The 21,113-nt window shown below is 39.1% G+C and overlaps 1 protein-coding gene across 2 annotated transcripts in view; it reads right to left on the reverse strand.

The window, feature by feature from the left end:
• The window catches only part of PRDM5 (PR/SET domain 5), a 220,956-nt gene that overhangs the window by 139,593 nt on the left and 60,250 nt on the right, over window positions 1-21,113 (reverse strand). For both annotated transcript variants that reach the window (XM_027103618.1, XM_027103617.1), the window contains exon 3: window positions 6,500-6,622. In XM_027103618.1, the coding sequence (XP_026959419.1) occupies window positions 6,500-6,622 (123 nt within the window). The remainder of the gene's footprint in view (window positions 1-6,499; window positions 6,623-21,113) is intronic.

Consider the following 21,113-nt stretch of genomic DNA (forward strand, 5'->3'; position numbering starts at 1 on the left):
GTCCCAGCTGACTACCTGACTGCAACCTCGTGACAGTCCTGGAGCCAGAACTCCAGAACCACCCAGCTAAGTTGCTCCTGAATTCCTGACCCTCAGCAAAGGTATGAATAATAAATGTTTGTTGTTTTAAGCTGTTAAAATGTGGGTGAAATTTGTTACACAGCAAGTACGTAACTAACGTAACCACAAATACATAGAGAAAATACAGGCTAGATAAAAATCGTTCTGAAAAATATCATATGATATCACTTATACGTGGAATCTTAAAAAAAAAAAAGGGTACAAATGAACTTATTTACAAAACAGAAGTAGAGGCATGGATGTAGAAGACAAACTTACGGTTACCAGGGGATAGCGGGCGGGGTGGGGGAGGATAAATTGGGAGATTGGGACTGACATAGACACATTACTATATATAAAATAGATAACTAATAAGAACCTGCTGTAGAGCACAGGGAATTCCACTCAATACTCTGTAATGGCCTATATGGGAAAAGAATCTAAAAAAAAAAAAAAGAGTGGATACATGTATGTGTCTAACTGATTCACTTTGCTGTACATATGAAAACTAACACAACACTGTAAATCAACTATACTCCAATAAAAATTTTTAAAATAAGAAATGAAATAAATGTTTGTCAATGCAAAAAAAAATAGCTCAAAAGTCAAGTTCCAATAAAGCTCTAAAGTGATTCACAGAACCCTTGGATGAGTCAAAAGGCAACAACACATCCTACTTTATTGCTGGGTGACACAAGGACACTGGGAAGCAGGATGGTCTTCAATTGAGGTAGTTGAGAAAATCACCTGTATGGTTTCTGGATTGACAGACAAAGAAAATCCTACCTACTCGAAAATTTCCCCTATACCTAACCTGACATGCTCTGATTCTGAAATTTTACTTTTTTTAATTTCAAGAGATCTAAATGTTAACTTTATCTCATTTTTAACACATTAGCTAGCAGCTGAGACAAAAAGAAAGGAACCAAAGGGGAAAAGAGGTCAGGACAGATATTGCCTAGACACCACCTTTATATGAAAAGAAGAAAGTGCAATGCTTTGTAATGAATTATGGGTAGTTGGGGAACTTAAAAAAGATCAAGGAGTATGTGATGTAAATAACTTTAAAATATATTTTTAAAAATTAAATTGTTCTGCAAATTTTCAGCAGTTTCAAAATATGTAAGTAGCAAGTTCAGACATATGGAAGTTTTTTTTTTTTAATTGTTATCGGAGTATAGTTAGTTGATTTACAATGTTGTGTTATAGTTTCAGGTGTACAGCAAAGTGAATCAGTTATACATATACATATACCTACTCTTTTTTAGATTCTTTTCCCATATAGGTCATTGCAGAGTATTGAGTAGCGTTCCCTCTGCTATGCAGTCGGGCCTTATTAGTTAACTATTTTATATATAGCAGTGTGTACACGTCAATCGCAATCTCCCAATTTATCCCTCCCCCTGGAAGGTTTTTAAATCTGACTTTACTCCTTTATAACTTATCTCAACTCTAAGGTATTAGAGCACAGAGGTTCAGCGAGTAGACAGGGGAGATAATTCACCAGGGTTCAAATCCTATCCAGCTACCCCCAGGCTGTGTGGCTCAGACAAGTCACTTAGATTCTCCGTGTGCTAGTATCCTCATGTGACAAAGGGAAATGATAATTATAGTGTCACAGTAAGTATTAAGGTTTTAATACATATCACCATTTACTGGCGTATAGTAAGCATGCAGAAAGGGTTAGCTGCCAACGTCATCATTATTAAAGATTAACTCATCCTTCAAGGTATCACTATGTATCTTAAAGATCTCTCTATACATATTCATTTTTTCTACCAATAAACTACAACCTCATTGAAAATAATAAACTGATAAGTAATAAAATTCCCCCACTCCCTGTAGGTACATACGGCAACAGTAGGGTTGGTATTTAAAACCTCATAGGACCAATTACTTGTGATTTTAATTTAGTTTAAATTTTTACCCTAGTGAAAGACAAATATGTACCTTACTGGAAGATAACCCATTAAAAGACAGACCTGCAAGTTATTTAACTGATATTTTATTGAAGGAAATCGCCAGAGAGCTGCACCTTACAATTCTGTAACATACAGAGTCTAGAAAATATTGTAGAAATACCATTTGTATAAATCTGATAGGAAAAAAATAGAAATAGGGAAGAAACAGAATTAGAGGAAACTATGTATAATTTTGGGTATAAGTGAGAAATCCTTTTGATATTTCTTTTGGTTGGCTGCTTGGCTGGTACCATTCTGCATCAACACAATTTGATAAGCCTGTTGACCTTGGTGGCTTGATGACAATGGAGAAAGTACTATTTGGGCTCTAAAAACACGCAAGTTGCTGCTCTCCTTGGAGAGCCACATTTGATCTCCCACTTCTTCATACTGAAATGCCATGTGTCACCAGAAAAGACTCTGGGATAAACTGTCTAAGACTGTCCATCCTCTCACAAGGCACAGGTAGGAGAGCAAGTAATATGTAATAAAATAGCTTTCCTGGTAATGGGGAAACCAAACTGACATCGGAATCGGGGTGGAGCTGTTTTGATACCACAAGCTCAGCTCAAAGCCCAGTGCCCTCTAGACTTAGTTAGACCACCCCATCCCCTGGCACCCCTCACGGAGTAGTGGACCAAGACCCAAATATTCTTCCATATGCTCCTTTTTTTTTTTTTTTTTTTTTTTTTAGAACAACAAGCCATCTTTCATTACGTTGATAAGATAATATACTGTGAAAAGTCCCAGTAAAGGTATGTCTGGACACATGTCTTAAGAACATGAGATACAATACTCTAGCTCTGAAATGACTAAAGAATTCCAAGTTTTAACTTTAAATGACATAATTCTGTATTTAAACAAATAGTTTTCTACCAAAAGATCAGAAATTTTCAAAAGCCTGCAAAACACTAAGTAGTTCAATTACTTTTCAAATATTACATATTTTTTTCCTTTAGTATAATAAAATTAGCATTTAATAAGAATCACCCGTTCCTTACGGAGCTTAAGAATTCTCTTGGTTCATTTTAAGCCAAATCTTTCATGTTTAGAATTTTCTGGTTTAGTTAGAAATAGTTTTCATGGGTCTGAACATCCAGTTCAACTGATTATTCTGAAATGTGCGCATGTGGGAGGAATTGTTAGCCTATGAGACCCTTCTTCAGTAATTCAGATATTTAAATCATCATTTCCAAAGCAAGTCTTCCAAAATCAAATAAATTGCAAAACTAGAAGTATAACTGAGTCTCCAAAAAAGAGTTCCCATCCTCTGCCAAAACAGACCTTGAATTCTTAATCCCTTGTCCAAAAAAACTGGACCAAGTATTGACGTTTTCCACCAAGCAAGCCACACAGCCACAAATGTTTCTCATTTACTTCACTCCTGGGACACACAGCTCAAATAAAAAATTTCCTGAATACCCTGAATTTCAGATGCAACTTGGAATGCAAGTGATTCATAATGCTTTGCAGGAAACATTATGATCTTCTCTTACCAATTCAGTGTTTCTGGAACGCAGTCCTCAGGAGATAATCCCAACTAATCAGAAGGATGATATCACTGTCAGCCATGTGACCCAAATATTAAGCTCTATGCCTCTAGCTCAGATGTGATTTTGAACCCTGAGCAATCCACTTCTCCAGCTACTGTTCAAGTAAGAAAGACGTTACCTCAAGGGAGCTAGCAAAGATGCATACTGTGCTCCATGGCAAGAAACATGGTAGCACCGCACTCAACCCCCCCTTAGGAAAGGCCAAAACCACGTTAAAAGGAATTAAAGGCACTGTCATCACTTCTGCACCCAAAGACTCTCACAGTGGCCTCTGAACAGTCATAGATTCTAATTAAATTCAAGTGTGAAACCTCACATAGCCTCCAGCTAGTTTATGAGTCCTACTCTACTGCCACTCCCACTTCACCCCCTATTAGCAAGTCAAACAATAACATCTTGGAGTACCAAAGTTGCAACAGTCATCTTTTGTAGTTTCCTATTTGCTTTCAAGGAAAGAAACACAGTTGAAATAGAGGAAGAAAAGTACTGCACTGAATACACCGAATTAACATGAAAACTGTGTAAGTCTTAGAAATCCTGGTTACCAAAAAGGAGAGAAGTGTAGGTAGCTACAATATGATGAAATAAACAGGGCATAGAGTAGCAAATCTGGGTAGCGAAAGATGGAGACAAACACTTACTGACAGTAATCCGTTAACTAAAGAATTCAGTATAAGCAAAATGTACAGTTGAAGGGAACTCTTCAACAAGGATAAACCTGATGAGAGATTCTGGGGCAAAACTCAAAGCTGAGCATATTACACCTTGAAAGTTTGGGCAAATGGAGAGAGCTACTGATGCTACAGAAATAACAGCCAATAGGAAGAACTGCCCAAAAAGGAATGTGAGAACAGCTTAAAATCATTATTTAAGCATAAGAAGAAAAGAATCTAGTTTAAACAGAATAATATTCTCTAAAACACAATAATGAAGAACCTACAAAACAATGGGTTTGCCTAAATTAGGTTTCATGGTTCTACAGGCAATTTTGATATTGTTAACATTTACAAGGGAACACTTAAACTGAGTCTGTAAATTAAAATTAGGATATAACTGAAGATCCTGTGAGATAAGTATGCCTCAGAAAACCATAAAAAAAATATAAAATACTTGAAAAAAAATAATGTCTACAAATTAAAAAAAAGAGATCAACTTCAATGTGTGATTGGATCAACACATGTCATGAACAATCTAAAAAGTGGCTTGAATACAGCTGGCTGCCAAAACATCCTATTTTGCATCCCCCACGTGGCCCTTTGGTAAGTCATCACTCATTTATCCATACCAAAAGAAACAGTAATCACACTGGTGATCCACTACTTCTTTTTACTGAAGAAATCTGGTGAGCTAATAACATCAGGAAATGAAATATTCTAAATGACTGTGTTTTCTGGTTACTTTAAAACCTAATTCTGTGCATTTTTCCCTCTTGCTCCTGTTGGTTTTAGACTTGGAATTGAGTGAAATCAGCATAAGCTCTCAGAGTTTTGAATAAATGACATAATATATATGAAGCTTCTAGAATAGTGCACATGGGTAAATACTCAAAGAACTGTTAGTTCCCTTATTCGTTCCCCTTCCCTCTTGCTTCTGCCAACCATAGCTTTGCTTCCTCTTCTGCAGTTTAGGATTCAGGAGCTGAGTTTTCACATGTGATAAGTTAATTCCCCAACAGAATGTAATGTTTCTTTATTCTCTTAATGCTCTGTCCAGTGAGTTTTAATTATAGAGCCCCTCTAAAAACTCCTTGCCTTGACCTTTTCTCTTCTTCCCTTAATTTCCACCGAGGGATCACTGAAGTTCAACTCACAGTTTGTATTAGAGACTAATGTTGTGTGTAGCACTATACTAAGATATAGGGATACGAATTCAGGAAAACATTGATCCCACCTGGCAGAGTTAATTTTATGTGCCAGCATGACTGGGCCACAGGGCACCCAGACAGTCTTTCAAACACTACTCTGGGTTTTTCTGTGAGGGTGCTTTTGAATGAGATTAACGTTTTAATGCATGAATTTGAGTAAAGGAGATTGCCCTCCACAATGTAGGTGGGTCTCGGCCAATCAGCTGAAGTCCTGACAAGAACAAAAGGGTCTCCTTCCCCCAAGTAAAAGAGAATTCTTTTGCCTGATGGCCTTTAAACTGGAATATCCACGCTTCAGGCCTGACAGCCTTTCAAGTGGGACACTAGCTCTTGCTGATTCTACAGCAGCCTTCCAGTCAGCAGACTTGAACTAGACCATCCATCAGCTGTTCCTTGTTCTACAGCAGCCTGTTGCCTCTGGACTCAAAGTGGGACATCGGCTCTGCAGATTTTGGACTTGCCAGCCTCCAATTCCTTACAATGAGCCTCTTTCTCAGTCTCTTTCTTTCTCTCTCTGGATGGATGGATGGATGGACTGACAGGTAGATAGCTATACATCATAGATATAGATATACAGATATAGATACATAGATCCTATTGGTTCTGTTTCTCTGAAAACCCTGAGTAATACAATACCCTCAAGAAGCTCAGAGTACAGTCACAGGGATATACCCAAATAAACTTTCTCCATGAAGCCTTTCCCAAACAATAACACAAAATATGGTGCTATGAGCCAAATAAACCATCAAACAGAAAAACTATCAATAAACATTCACTGAGTGAATTAAAAGTACTTGAAAGCAGAATCCGCCAAGGACAATATCAGCCCATGTAATTCATTCCCTCAAGGATTCTCATAAAGTGAGTGATCTGGTGTCAATTTACAGCTAGGCTTGCCCTTTCCTGCACATGCTGCCTAGATAAGATTTCTCTGCTTTTATGAGTTAGTTACTGTTATTTGAAGTAGGTCATTGGGAAATAAATTTAAAACAGGGAGTACGTTATAAATTAGTTCATTCCCCTCGCAGTACAGAGTACAAATAAGAAGCAAATAAGCTCACCTGAATGGCAGCCAAGTTCTTCTGCTCCTGAGATGGTGCCTCATGGACAAAGCGAAGCCAGTTGGAGTGCCGTGGGTTGGTAGCATCCAATATGTACAGAACTTCTCCCTTACTCCCACGAACCTGAAACATAAAAGCTCCTGAATTTGTACTTGAAGTTAACACTAACCATACTAAATAGATTACCAATACTAAAAATAACATGATATTTTTTATAAGTATTACCTTTCTTATTAACAGGTGTTGAATAGATGCTGGATTAACATCCGTTCTTCCCTTTAAACATATGTACAAACAGAGCCTACTTTAATTTGGCAGATGTCTAGATGACTCACAATTGCAATCAACTCTCAGAAACATCCTGTGTTGATAGCTCTTTTCTGGTCAAGATTATTTATTTGTAGGTGTATTTCAATATATGTGTCACAAATGCAATTGTTCAGGGGATAACTATAATTGCAAACCATCCCCTTTCTTTCCACCCAAGACGGCAGGGCTGCTTGGTTCCCCAAGTGGGAGAGGTGGAGCTGGATAAATCCTTTCAATTTCTCTCTCCACCTGCCTACGGAATCATTTCCATATGCGGAGAATTTGCTAATCTAACCAGTGGAATCTGACATCCCCTGGACCACAATTCACATTTTTAACTAGTGGATGAATAAAACAAGTTCAATTTTGTCTTTTCATGGCCTGCTCATGTCTTGCTGAGAACGACGGTGGGCTCTCTGTTTTTTGTTTCTTGCCATATACCCTCCCGGTCAGATTTACTCAACTCTCAATCAGGGGAGGAGGGTAACTGCCAAAGGAGCAAGTACTCCACTGGGCATTCTTGAATCCAAGTTGCTTCGAATCTAGCTTCTCAAAACCTCTGCATTGTAGGGTACTGGGCACTTGTTCAGTTTAATAAAACATATACCAATCTCTACCCAATGTTCATTGTGTGTTTATATTCAACTGGAATTGAGGAGAGGAGGGGGGAAGCAATGAGTGATTAGCACTCCACATCTCTAACACCAAGTAACACAAATATAAACACTATACCTTCACTGACTTGGAGTGGGAAAAAACAAATTCCAGACCTCCAAACTTTTATAAAGTAAAGCACAACTAGCCTAATAAGGTACGTATTTTCATGATACATTTGGACAATCATTCATTCACTGAACAAATACTGACTGAGTCCCTACCATGGTGCCAAGTACTGCTAATGCACTGGGAATCTTTCAGTGAACAAGACAGATAGATGAAGCCTGACCTCACAGCACTTAAGAGCAAACAAGCACAGAATATAACTTCAGGTAAAGGTAAGTGCTATGAAGACAACTAAAGGATAAGAGGAGGATGCAGAGTGAGGGGAGAAGGGCTCTTCCAGATGAGCTGGTCAGGCAAAGCCTCTCTGATGAGATGACCTGAAAAGAGTCCTAAATGAAGGGAGGGCACAGTCCAGGGGAGAGCTCAGGAAAGTGTGGTTCCAGGCTAGAGGGAACAGCAAGTAAAGGGCAAACAGAAAGGCCCTGAGTTGGAAACAAATTAAGAACAGCAAGAAGGTCATGAGGCTGGAACAGAAGGAGCACTAAGACAATGGTGGGCGTTGAGATCAGACAGGCTGCCATAGGCCATGGTGGGCGTTGAGATCAGACAGGCTGCCATAGGCCATGGTGGGCGTTGAGATCAGACAGGCTGCCATAGGCCAGATCGTGCACTGACCTGGAAACCAAGAAGCCACCCCTACAGGTCAAGTTACCCAAAAGCTGCTGTGTAAGAACATCTGCTGCATGCACTGCAAGGACTGATATTCAAGATTCTAATACATGTTGTCTGGGAAAAACTACAGTTAGCCTGCCCCTGGTATCTTATATCTGCCATGTTTCTCAAACAATCCCTGTTTTCTTAAGGGCCCAAGGATCCTCAATAATCATTTAAAAATCTCTCTAATAAATGGCAGACCCTCACTGGAAAGCAGGGATTTAATTTTCAATACTGTAATTGCTAAAAGAACGTAAGACTATAAATACATCATATTTACATCTCGTATGTTTAGGTGTGAAGCTATGGGAATTTCTCACTAAATAACAATCTCACACTGAGATCTGCTTTGGGAGGCCCTTGAAAACTGTCCTGCCTTCCTGCTTACCCGTTAACTCAGAACCCTCACTGCCCACTGGGTGATGCCAAAAATGTCCAGCCACACTGCTGGGAAAAATAGGACACTCTACAACCCCTCTTCAAAGAGGACACCAGTTCACATGTGTTTAAGTAGAGTAAAAAGGTAATTCTAAATATCTGGGTATAAAATCTCCTTTCCAGGCTCCTCCACAGCTACAGTAACAAAACTGTTTATATTGACAAACAACTAAATTAAGCAGAACAGGTAGCATCGCCACTAGATACCTGAAAGATAAATTTTCTCAGAACTGAAATCTAAAACCTACAACTGTTGTTGAAATCCACACAGTCCAACTAATTCTATGTAGGGAAACACCAGCGTGCTCGCCCATGGCAGACCGCATTTGAGAGGAGAAAACTACCTACAGAAACTGGTTAATGGCTCTTCTTAGCTATACATTTGTTACCCAGTATTAAGTACAATATATATCAGATGTGTTTGACATTTGAAATTCTTTCTTCAAAGATGTGAAACACAACAAAGATTTCTCTGTGACTTATTATAAGAAGCCCATTTTACCAGGGGCATTGTTTGTTCCTTATTTTTTCAGCTTTTTTTACCAGGGGCATTGTTTGTTCCTTATTTTTTCAGCTTTTTCCCAGGCCCTTTGGCTCCAGCTATGTCGAATGACTCAGCAACTCAATTCCAGTCCATTAGATGTATGCGCTTTCTGGTTGTCTATTACCTTCTCACATCATATTCTGGCTTAAGAGACATGCACAATTTAATTTTTTATTAAAATTCTTACAAGATTTGTCACATTCAATAATCTAAATTTATATATTATCGCTTATACTCTCATAACAACACTATAATGATATACTACAGTGGCCTACACATTCATATTTGAGATAACTTGTTTTGTTCATTAACAGAGCCATTGCCCATTTGTTTCACTCTAAACATCCTTACCCGAGTGACTCTTAAGTCCCTGCACAGTCTTTGCAGGCTACCTGTTTTCTCCAGCTTTCGAGTGGCTGGTCCTTTCCTCGTTCCTCCATTCCAGTCCTCAACACTTCACTGCAAGCTGCTGGATTATCTGCTCACATGACTTTTATCTTCCTACCCTAACCCCAGCATTCTCCTCACTGAAATATCTAAGAGACATCCAAGGATAATCTAATCCATCTTTCCTCTTCCCAGAGAAACCAAATCAAAAAAACTCTAGACAGATGGCTATTATTAAAGTCTCCATTTATCTATTTTAATTTGATACTGAACCCTGAGGGAATAAATTGAACATTTTTTTAAAGACTAATGAATAAAGAAGATCCAAAATTCCTCTTAGTACCATGTTCCAGCATCGAACTGACCTTTGCAGCCAATGTGTATTGTTTTTCCTTTCAAAACTAGCCTTCCAAATGCCATCTTATTCTATTTGAATTTTCATGGAAATGAAGTGTATTGGTTACTGTCCTACGGAGGGTCATCTTCTGAATACCTGGGGCCTACAGAGAAGTCAAATTCTCATCTTGCAGTAAAAACCATCTCAATCCCAAACTCTGATCTGCACAGTCTTCCTAAGCCAGTTACACAAAAATAAGTTAGCTAAAGTAGGAAAGGGAAAGAAACCCTCATGTGAACATGAAAACCTTCCCCCTTTAATCCAGTCATTCATATCTCTAGGACTCTGTCACTGTACATTAAATGAAAATTATCACTGCGCAGGAACTTGGCAGGTTCTCCGCTCTGTCAAATGCTACCGACGTCCTTTTGCAAGGTCCACGACAATGGGCTACAACGGATCTGTCTTTTTTCCAGATTAAAGATCAGCAGCGTTAAATATGTCACAGTTTGTCTTCCCACCCAGCAAAGGACAGAAGAAATCACAGAAAGACTCAGCTCAACAAAAGTAAACCCTAACATGTAAATGAAAGAAATGGAAATATGTAATCAAATAAAATATATAAGAATTTTTCTTTCCTTAAATTTAAGTATTTTCCGTTAAATTGTGTCAACTATAGACAGAAAAGCTTATTTATTACTTGGATGGTTCATTTTCACAGCAGAAGGGTCGACAACGTTACTCTATTATTTTCCTTCAATTATTCTGAATGCCTGAGGAATCCTTCACTCAACACATACAGGACATCAGGGTTCCCAGAGCAAAGCTAATCAGCCAGATTGGTCCCAGACAGGTCAAAATGTACCCAATGGAATTTTATTTAACATATGGTAAAATTTAATGGCAGTGAAATATAGTCAGTTCCAAAAATATACAAATAATATCCTTAATTAGAAGTCACAATATGTTATGTTGATTTATTAAAGAAAATATATTTTCCTTTCTGTCTTTCAACAAGACTTTTCAAAGAAGGTAGTTTTAAGAACTAAGATTTAGAGTATGGATGTCTTTAGAGGATAAAATGTCATCATATTTTTGTATTTAAATTACAGGCATTCATTCGGCAATTGTTTTTAACTGAAGGCCAGATGCCCTGCCTTCAGTATTTAATTACCCAGGCTTCATGATATCTTTAGGACCACAAAAAACTAAGTGTGCTCAAATAATCAATTCTGACAGCACACTGTTGTCAGATTTAAACTAAAGAGACACACTTCCAGAAATCAGCAAAGATCATCCCTAGGAAATGCTAATGATTTACAGTTTCTAAGCAAAGGGATGGTTTTTTCCTGTTGATTTTTTTTTTTTTTTTTTTTTTTTTTTTTTTTTGCAGTACGCGGGCCTCTCACTGTTGTGGTCTTTCCCGTTGTGGAGCACAGGCTCCAGACGCGCAGGCTCAGCGGCCATGGCTCACGGGCCCAGCCGCTTCTTGGCATGTGGGATCCTCCCGGACCGGGGCACGAACCCGTGTCCCCTGCATCAGCAGGCGGACTCTCAACTACTGCGCCACCAGGGATGCCCTTTCCTGTTGATTTTTCAAAGTATTCAGTCTAAAATTTTTCCCAGCTTTGGTGCCTTTAAACACACACACACGTATCACCGTAGCGTATCTACTTATATCTCCCCCACATAGTGTCTCATGATCCTAATCCCCAGAACCCCCGTCCTCAGACGGCAAAGCACACAGAGGGAAAACACAGGCTGTTACAGATGACTCTTTACTGAATAACATCCATAATATAATACACACAAAATTAAATAACTTAAAAAGACTGATGAGAAAAATAAAGTCTCCTTTTCATTATAAATAATTAGTGCCCTAAATATTTCAAGCTGGAAGGAACCTCAAGAAGGCATTCTAGAGTGATAAAAAATGGTAAAAATGCTGGACCAGGAATCAAAAGGCCAGATGTGATCCAAGCTCTGACTGTATCGCATAGGGTGAGTCATTTCCTCTAGCTGAGCTGAGCCATGGTCTCCTGACCTCTAAAATGGGGATGACAGTCCCTGCCCTGTGACCTCACAGACACTACGTGAGCCTCAAAGGAATAAGACGCATGACTTCTTTATACCAATGAATATTTTGCAATCACAAAGTTATCAGTACACTGAGGAAAGTGAGGCTCACAGCAACTAACAGACATTCTTAAAGACGAACACTGCTTTCAACAGCGCAGCTGGGCACGTATGTACCATTTTTCTGCCATGTCAGCTTTCTCAAGGAACAAACATGAAGGATATCCTAAAAACCCCTATTCAAACCCAAATACGTACAAGTAGCCTCTGCTTGGACACCTGAAGTAAGAACAGGTGCCATTACTAGGTAGTAGCAAACCCAGGTGTAGTTTCAGCTGAGTTGACACTCTTCCTTACGCCAAATTCAAACATGTTGCTCTGTGACCAACTGCATTCAATCCCAGCTCTGTCCTTTCAGTAGTTTTAATTTCTCTCCTACATACATACAGCCCTTCAAATTTCTGAAGGCTGGAGTCCCTCCTTCTCTACACTTTCTCTTCTACAAGAAAATAACTCTTTCCTTGTCTGATGTGATAAACGTTCCTTCACCATCCTGGTTGTCCCCATATAGATGCACACTAATCTGTCAAAACTCTCTTAACACGGGACAGAAGTCAGCACACAAAGGACTATTATGATCTGGGCACTGTCTCTACTGACGCAATTTAAAATCACAAAAGCTTTTTTGGTTGCCACGTCTTAGCTGAGGTTGCCTTTTTAATCACGTAAGCTGTATCAAGGAAGTTCTCCTGATACCGTCAAAGGCAAGTTTAACTGAGGAACTCGGTTAGGTTTCTGTAGGTAAGCAAATCCTGTACTTGGGCACCTGTACAGATTGTTTCAGAGATGGAAACCTTTTATTTGGTACTGTCTCAATAAATATTTTATTCACTAAAAGCTCAGCTAATGTGTCTTTTTTTTAACTGTCTTGCCTTTATTTCCTTTAAAAGTTCAAAAATAATTTATAAGAGGTAATGAGAGACTTACTTGAAAAGCACTCCGTATCTTGCTTTTCAAAGTACTTTTTAAATTGGGCTAATTTTTTAAAAGAAGAAATAACTGACATGACAACGTGAAAGACACAGTGAAAAGCATATCATCTTTTCCATGGTAAATTTATGAGAAAGCCTTAGCAGTGTAGCCACTGTCCCTTTCTACAGTTTTACAAACATGTTCAGACAGTCAGATTTCAGTGACATTTTTGGATAGACTAGTTTTTTACTGCATACAGAATAAAGTAAATTTAGCTGGCATTAGCTTATTATACCCACCGCTTTAGGGGTTTTCTGTAAAGAACATGCAAAAGATAGTGTATAAATACTGTGGCATCCATTTGGACTGCTTAGTGGCTTTTTTTTTTACATTTGATTTTGTCAATATCATAAGACAGGTAACTTCTCTGTAAGTAAAGTATTATTTCACCAAAGAATCAGAAAACCACATTAATAAAGTCAGCATGTCTTTTGACAATTTGGTGTGATCCATCAGATCCATTAGAAATGATTCACAAAACTTTAAATCTGGTTAAAGTTTTATGAGCCTATAGCGTTGCTCAATTTTTAATACAGATTTGAGACTTAGACAAAGCCTTGAAGTCAGCTTTTGGAGAACCCTCCCTACGGTATATTAAAAGGGCACAGAAAATATGGCAAAAATATGAAAATTTTAGTAGCAAAATTCTACTTATCAGACATGAAAGCATTTCAAAGAGTTGGTCATATAAAAAAACAATGATAAGCTCCAAGATCCAGAGATCATAGTTTTGATATTGTTTTTAAAAGATGATGCTTTGTATCTGAACGTTTCTGGGCAAGGGTTATAGAAACACTGAATAACGAAGAGCACTGTGCAGTCCACAGGGAGAAAAAATGAAAGAAAAAGAAAGATCCGTTTTTCCTTTGATTCTTATCTCCTAACCCAAATTCCACTGGTGCAGTCACTGTTTTTAGATTTTTCCTAAATACATAGCTTTTCTACAGCTATTAAAATTGAACCTGCCCAGCCCATTTAAATTAACTGTACTCTCTTCATGCACGTCTTCAAAATATACGCAACTTCCTCGATAAAGAAACGAATGAATTATCTTATTATAAGAATACACCTAAGGCAATCAAGTATTTCCCAATCACTAAGGTTCATCCTTTCCCTTCTTATAATCATCCAACAACCACAGTTCTGTGCTGAAGAATTCTAAAAGGTAACATTGGTTATCAGTAAGCAACATTTATTTAACAACATCTACTGTGCAGTTCTTTATCAGTTATTTTAAAACATGCCATGAGAAGCAACAAACGAAATTCTAGAATATAGTTCCTTTATTCAACATCTTCAGTATTAATAAAGAAACAAAACAGGATTTAAACAAAAAACCCACAGAGCAATGCCTGGTTATTATAAAGTAGATGTACAAATAAACTTCATTCATTTCAAAAACATTTAGTACATACAGATGTAAAGTAACACACAGTTCCAAGTCCTGAGGATGGACCAAAGTGAAAATAGAATATTAGAAAAGAGTATGTGATGAAAATCTTTCAGTAGGCAAGGTTTGCGAAAGGAGTAAACCCAGCAGGCCTCAGAGGCCTGCTTGTAAGATTGGCCTTTGACTGGCAATGGGAACTTGTGTTCTCAGCGTGCCCCCAGTAAATAGTTAATGGGTAAGGGTGGTTCACTGTTCCTGGACAGTGTAAACACTACGGTTTATGCTGAACACCTGCTTTCTTCTGGGAATCTGGAATTTGGGTGCATGCTAAGGCAGAAGGTGCCTACAAGCCCCCAGGAAAAATCTTGGGTACTGAATGTCTAATGGGTCTCCCTGTACAGAAACATCACACGTGTGTGGCTGCTCCTTCATGACTGGGAGAAGAGTGAGCTCTGTGTGACCCCTCATGGGAGGGAGAAAGCGTAAGGAAATCTATACATGGGTTCCTCCAGACTCTACCTGAGCCTTCTTCCCTTATGATCCAGCTGTACCGCCTCGCTACATCACTGAAATAAATCTTACCCATGAGTACAACTATATACTGAGTCCCAGGAGTCCTTCTAGTGAATCTCTGAATGTGGGGTAGTCTTGGGAATCCCCAACACACAAGATGAGGCTAGTTCCAGTTGCTGAATGAATGGCATACAAATTTGTCAACAGAAGAGGTAGAAAATCATTTCAAGATCAACAGTTTTATCATACTCATATTTAAATTACACAAATTAAACTACATCCATTCAATGAAAGGAAAAAATAAATAAGAAAAAATCAAAAAGAAAATAAATATTACAGTTAGGACCGTTCCTTTTCATGGTCCATAATTTTAATGACATGAGATTGTTGCCATATGAACTGGTTTCAGAACCTAAGCCCTGCATAAGCTGTGATTCCACTGCAGGGAACGTTATCCCAATGAAAGAATGGTAGAGCAGCTGAGGCATTTTGCGCAGAGGAAGCAAGATGAATGACACTGGTTGGGAAGACACAGCTAGTAAAGAACAAGGGGACTCAAATGTGGTGGTTCAGGCAGCAAATTCAGAGAAATAACAAGAAGTAAACGGGAAATGTGTCAATTAGGAAGTTTTGTGCCTCACCTAACAGAAAGTGCAAAGGCTAATCAGAGTGCAGCCCAGCAGGAATCATCTCCTTGGTAATAATGTGCTACTACATGGAGGAAGAGTGGAAAGCAGGAAAGAGGATTCAACTGGGAAGGATGAAGGAGAATGGATGACGGGTAGGCATCCAACAACTCTAATACACAGGATGGACTGCGTGTGGAGGGAAAATTTTATGAAAGGAAAAAGAATTAAATAGGCTATTACCATGAGCTAGATGTGAAATAATAAGGCTCTGGAAAGAGGTACGGGTAGGAAGTTTAGAAGCCTTGAAAGTTGGCACCTAATACCTGAAAAATAGAGTATAGAAGAAGGAAAATCAGACAGACCGTTCCCCTAGAAGGTCTGAATCCAAAGCAGACGAAACAAGATAGACAGGCATATTTAAGGTAGCTACAGGAAGGAATACAAACACAGAATGTAAATAATATTTATGTCATATGCAAGCAGAGAAGAAAGTAGAAAATTCTTCCCAAATCCTCCTCCCACACATCTAGCCCTTCAGGTGGGTTGGCCAAGGATTCCCTACTCTCTATAGTGGTCACGATACAGTGGAAAGATGCTGGAATATGACCCTCACGTACAATTCATAGAAGGCCCTTGAGTATCACAGGACAGTATCAGTAAGGGTAATTAACAGTATATCCTCCGAATTAAGGAGTGTTCAGAAAAAGAAGTCTTCTTCAAGGAGTGGATCTTCACCTGCTCCTGAAAGATTTAGGTTTCTCGCTCAAAATTTACAAAGAAAGTTCTTACTTCCTATCTTGCAAATGTGAACAGAAGGACAGCCTCAGAAGGGGCCACAACAACCATGTTGTACATAATTCTCTCTTACTATAGCTCATTTTCTAGAATTCTGCCAAAAGGCTCATGTTGCCCGGAAGCAGGGTCACTGAAACAGGAGTGTCTCCCTGCTACAGACCAAGCTGTGTCTGGCATCAATCATGCTCTGGCAACAGAAGGGCTGGCAAGGAATGCCATCCAAACCTGGAACACAAATAGCGCAGCAGAGGATGTTTTCTGATAAAGAAAGCTGGGGCTTTCCCCTTGATCTGATTTCTTTGCAGCTGGCCATATACGCCCAGGCCTAGGGAGTCAACGGAAATGAGGAATCCCCCTGGGAAAGAGTCCTTGAGAAAAAGAATCTTGGAGAATCCAAGGGACTCTTCCAGAGTGTGGTCCCTTCCAAAGACCCGGGGCTTACTGGGCTATCTTGGCAGGCCCTCTGACTCTACCACTCAGGCCACTTAACCCTCACTCTCAAATCCCTGCACCTCTGAGACCAGCTCATGGCCTGCTTGAGAAGAATATGGGCAGACACGGAGATTATTCAGTCCCTGCTATTGCTAAATCAGCCCTGCTATCAATCCTGCTCCAACTCTGCTACTACAAAATCCTAAAACTGCATTCTTGGCTTGTTCTCTCATGGGATGATCTGCGATCTCACTCCCAACCAAGTCCCTAAGCGACTGGGATCCCACCCAGCTCGCTTGACACACAACTACTCACTCCATTCACTGGACTCCTTTCCCTCAAGCCCGACTTTTTTTTAACAGGGCACAGTCATGCGCTGTTGGATTCGTCCAAGGCCAGATGAAGGCCAGCCCAGGTCCCTGTCAGTCGGTGCTCTTTGGTCCCCTACATGCCAGCAGTCCCACTCCTCGGGGATGGGTAACCCAGATGGCAGATTATAGTTCCTGGGCAGCAGCTCAGATGCTCCTCCAAGACTGATCTCCTAGATTCTTATCTACCCTTGGACTCAAATCCCACACCTGGACCTGCTTCTGGATCAGACGCTCTGCCTCTTTCTGACCAAGAGCATACACCAGGACTGACCAGCCTCACCTCCATCAGAGCATCCTAAACTTTTCTTGTTAAGATGTCAAGGAAAACTACTGGATTTGGGGTATGTTCTGGCAATGATCTACTACCTGAACATAAAGAGCATTTTCCTAATTGAGTATTTTTCCACACTGACTCAAAATCTATCTTCAAATCCATGCTCCACACTCTCCTCAGAGTCCTCTCTGTAATTCACCCATCTCCCCATGCTAACGCCTATTTCGAAGCTGCCTATTTTCTGCCAGAAGTCCTTGGCATGACATAGGAGGCCCTTCACACGCTGATTTGTCTTGTCTCAGCCCAGGTCACTCTACCCATCTCCCACGGCACTACACACAGGTACACACCTACACACACCTGGCCCAAGCAATCTAAGAACACACATCTTCTGCCTGGAAGAGGGGAAAAGTGCTCACACTTCCACCTGACGGATGCTCACATGACTCAGATCCCGTGACAAAAGGCTCTCATTTGGGTATCATGTCACTCTTACCGAAAATATGCCTTTGATTCAGTCAAATTCACTCTATGAAAACCAAAACATAAAAGAAAATGATACTGCTTTAAATAACAAATAATAATAATAGAAACAGCTGTTAGTTGAGTGTTTATTATGTATCTGGCACTTTGCTAAGCACCTTTACAGGTGTTATATAATTTACTCCTTGAAATAACCTATGAGGTAGGTGTTACACATTAACTACATTTAACAGATGATGAAACTGAGGCACAAAGAGAATAAATAATTTGTCCAAGCTTTCACAGTTAGTTAAGTACTAGAGCTAGAGTCTGAACCAAGACCATCTAATCCTGAGCCCACCACATTACACTACCTCAATATACTTACAACCTTGGTCACCAGCCGCTGACCGATACGCAGAATTCTAAGAATAACTCCTCAGGACCCTCACCCTTGTAGAATGTCCTCCTGCTTGAGTGTGAGTGGAACCTTGAGTACGATGAGATATCACTATGATTATGTTGTACTGCAGATAGAAGACTATCCTTGGGGACAGCCTAATCCAATCACACAAGATGCTTAAAAGCAGAGTTTTCTCTGGCTGATAGCAGAAAAGAAGTCAGAGAGCTAGAAAGCATGAGAGGAATTTGACATGAGGGAGATTCTCCACTCCTCAGACGGACAAGCCACAAGACAGTCTGAGAGCAACCCCAAAGAAATCTAGGGACTGAAAACAAACCCAGCAATAGAATAAAGAACTCAGTCCAACAACCTCAAGGAACTGAATTCAACCAACAACCTCAATGAGCTTGGAAGCAAACTGATTCTCAAAGCCTCCAGATAAGATTACTCAGCCCTGCCAACACCCTGATATGACCTTGTAAGACCCTTAAGCAGAGAAGCCGCCTAGACTTCTCACCAATAAAACTGTATGATTAAAAAAAGGATGTTGTTTTAAGCCACTAATTTTGTAGTGATTTGTTATAGGCAAAAGCAGAAAACTAACAACCCTCTCCTGGTACCAAAAATCTACATTAGTTTTCTATCACTGCACAACAATTACCACAAACAGCTTGAAATGATACCCATTTCTTATCTCACAGTTCTATAGGTAAGAAGGCTGGATGAGCTCAATGGGATTATCTGTTCAGGGTTTGTGAAGAAGGCTCTGTGTGGGAATATGCTTCCACGTTCACTCAGGTTGTTGGACAAATTCCAGGTCCTTGAAGCTGTAGGACCAAGAGACTTGCTTCTTTCACTTTAGATGACATAATAGATGATGATTTATAATCTACAAATAATGTTAATTATGTAAAAAAGAATGTGAATGCCTTTAAATATAACATAAACTTATGTTTAATGTAAGGAATTTAGTCTTATAGTAAATGAAAGAAGAGGAGAGAAAAAATAGGGAAGGGACCTAACATGTATTCTTTTTAAATTTTAATTCTAATTCTTAGGTTACAGAAACAATCAGTTCCTCTTAAAAAAAATTAAAAGTAGATGCTTCTACATTTCCCATTTCATCAGTTCTCTCCAAATCTTAAACTTTAAATTATGGGGTTTTTTACATTTATTATGGAGCTGCCTGAGTACATTTTCACTGGTGTATATAGAGACATCAAACTTGTATCAAGAACTTCACACATAAGGAAACTACTGACCATAAATATTTTTCTATTACTTTCTCACCTCATAAAGACATATTAAACCATTAAAAATACAGATGTAGAACACACTGAAGAGAAGAAGTTGGGGAAATTGAAAATCAAAAGGTATTATATAACACTGGTTTGAGTTTTTAAAAGTGTGCTTACAAATCTAGGGCTTTCCCCAAGGGAGTGTTTTTAATTTTGCAACAAACTACCTTTTAAGATAAGTCATCTAAAATTACAAAGTGACAAAAACACCTTCTTTGCCCAGAGATATCTCATTTTACTGCCGGCTGTTAGCTCAAAAATGAGAAAAACCTGTCTTATGCACAAACAAAAATCCTAATACTAAACTCCAATGACCAGCTCACTAGACCCAGGACCTTACCTTCCAAATGTGTTCACAGGGTGAAACGGAAACAACATTGGAAAGTTGCCTGCAATGAACTCCTGCAAGTCAGAACAACTTAGACATGTGGGTATTATTACCATGTTCTGTAACATGAATACAAAGATTTTACTTTTATTAACAGTCCCTTACTGACTCTAAAACTGACTGCTTTACTCATCTGTTATTACCCAATTATATTTACCTTTAATAGGTCTCTACTACAGAAATATCTACAGTTCTTAGGCTTTTACCTGAACAAGAATTGGCAATGACCCTATACAACATCACAATACCATATATATTTTTTTTCATCTTTATTGGACTATCATTGCTTTACAATGCTATGTTAGTTTCTGCTGTACAACAAAGTGAATCAGCTATATGTATACATATATCCCCATATCCCCTCCCTCTTGAGCCTCCCTCCCAGCCCCTCTGTCCCACCCCTCTAGGTCATCACAAAGCACCGAGCTGATCTCCCTGTGCTATGCAGTAGCTTCCCACTAGCCAACCATTTTACATTTTACCGTATGTTTTTGAAAGCTGATTTTTTTAAAGTTTATTTTAGAAAAGTAATATGGTGCATACACTGTATTTATGTAATGTTTTCTACAGGGTTTGGAACACCATCCCATAGTCAAACATATTCATGTTTCTGCAACTAAAAGTATGAATAGTCATCTAAGTAGGATAAAAACAAAAGGCTACAAATGGCCTCACATAAGTTCAAGTCAGATTCTGCTGCTAAACATGTTATTAAAAAAGAAAAAAAGAAATTTGGTTTTCAGAGCTTTTTAGATTTCCGACTTCCAGGTAAAGGTCTATGGACCTAGAGGTTAAAATGAGAAATTAACCCATTAGAGTACTTTTTCTCCACAGAGGTGACATAAATATATTAGAATGATAACAGGTGCTCTGGCAATAGTACAGCGCTACAGAATTAAAGAAAAACATGCTAATTTACCTGGGAACAGAGATCCTTATTGTGCTAAATGTGTAAAAGGTTGCATGGACAGTAGGCAGTCTATAAAAGGGCTAAAAAAACAGATTTCTTTGTGGAGAACTACCCCGACACTGTCTTTGACCTGGAAGTGAAGCCCATAGATTAAAAACTAGGCACAGGGGCTTCCCTGGTGGCGCAGTG

The sequence above is a fragment of the Aethalodelphis obliquidens genome, unplaced genomic scaffold (assembly GCF_003676395.1).
Source record: "Aethalodelphis obliquidens isolate GAN/ISIS:26980383/991018 unplaced genomic scaffold, ASM367639v1 scaffold6, whole genome shotgun sequence".
Taxonomy (NCBI): domain Eukaryota; kingdom Metazoa; phylum Chordata; class Mammalia; order Artiodactyla; family Delphinidae; genus Aethalodelphis; species Aethalodelphis obliquidens.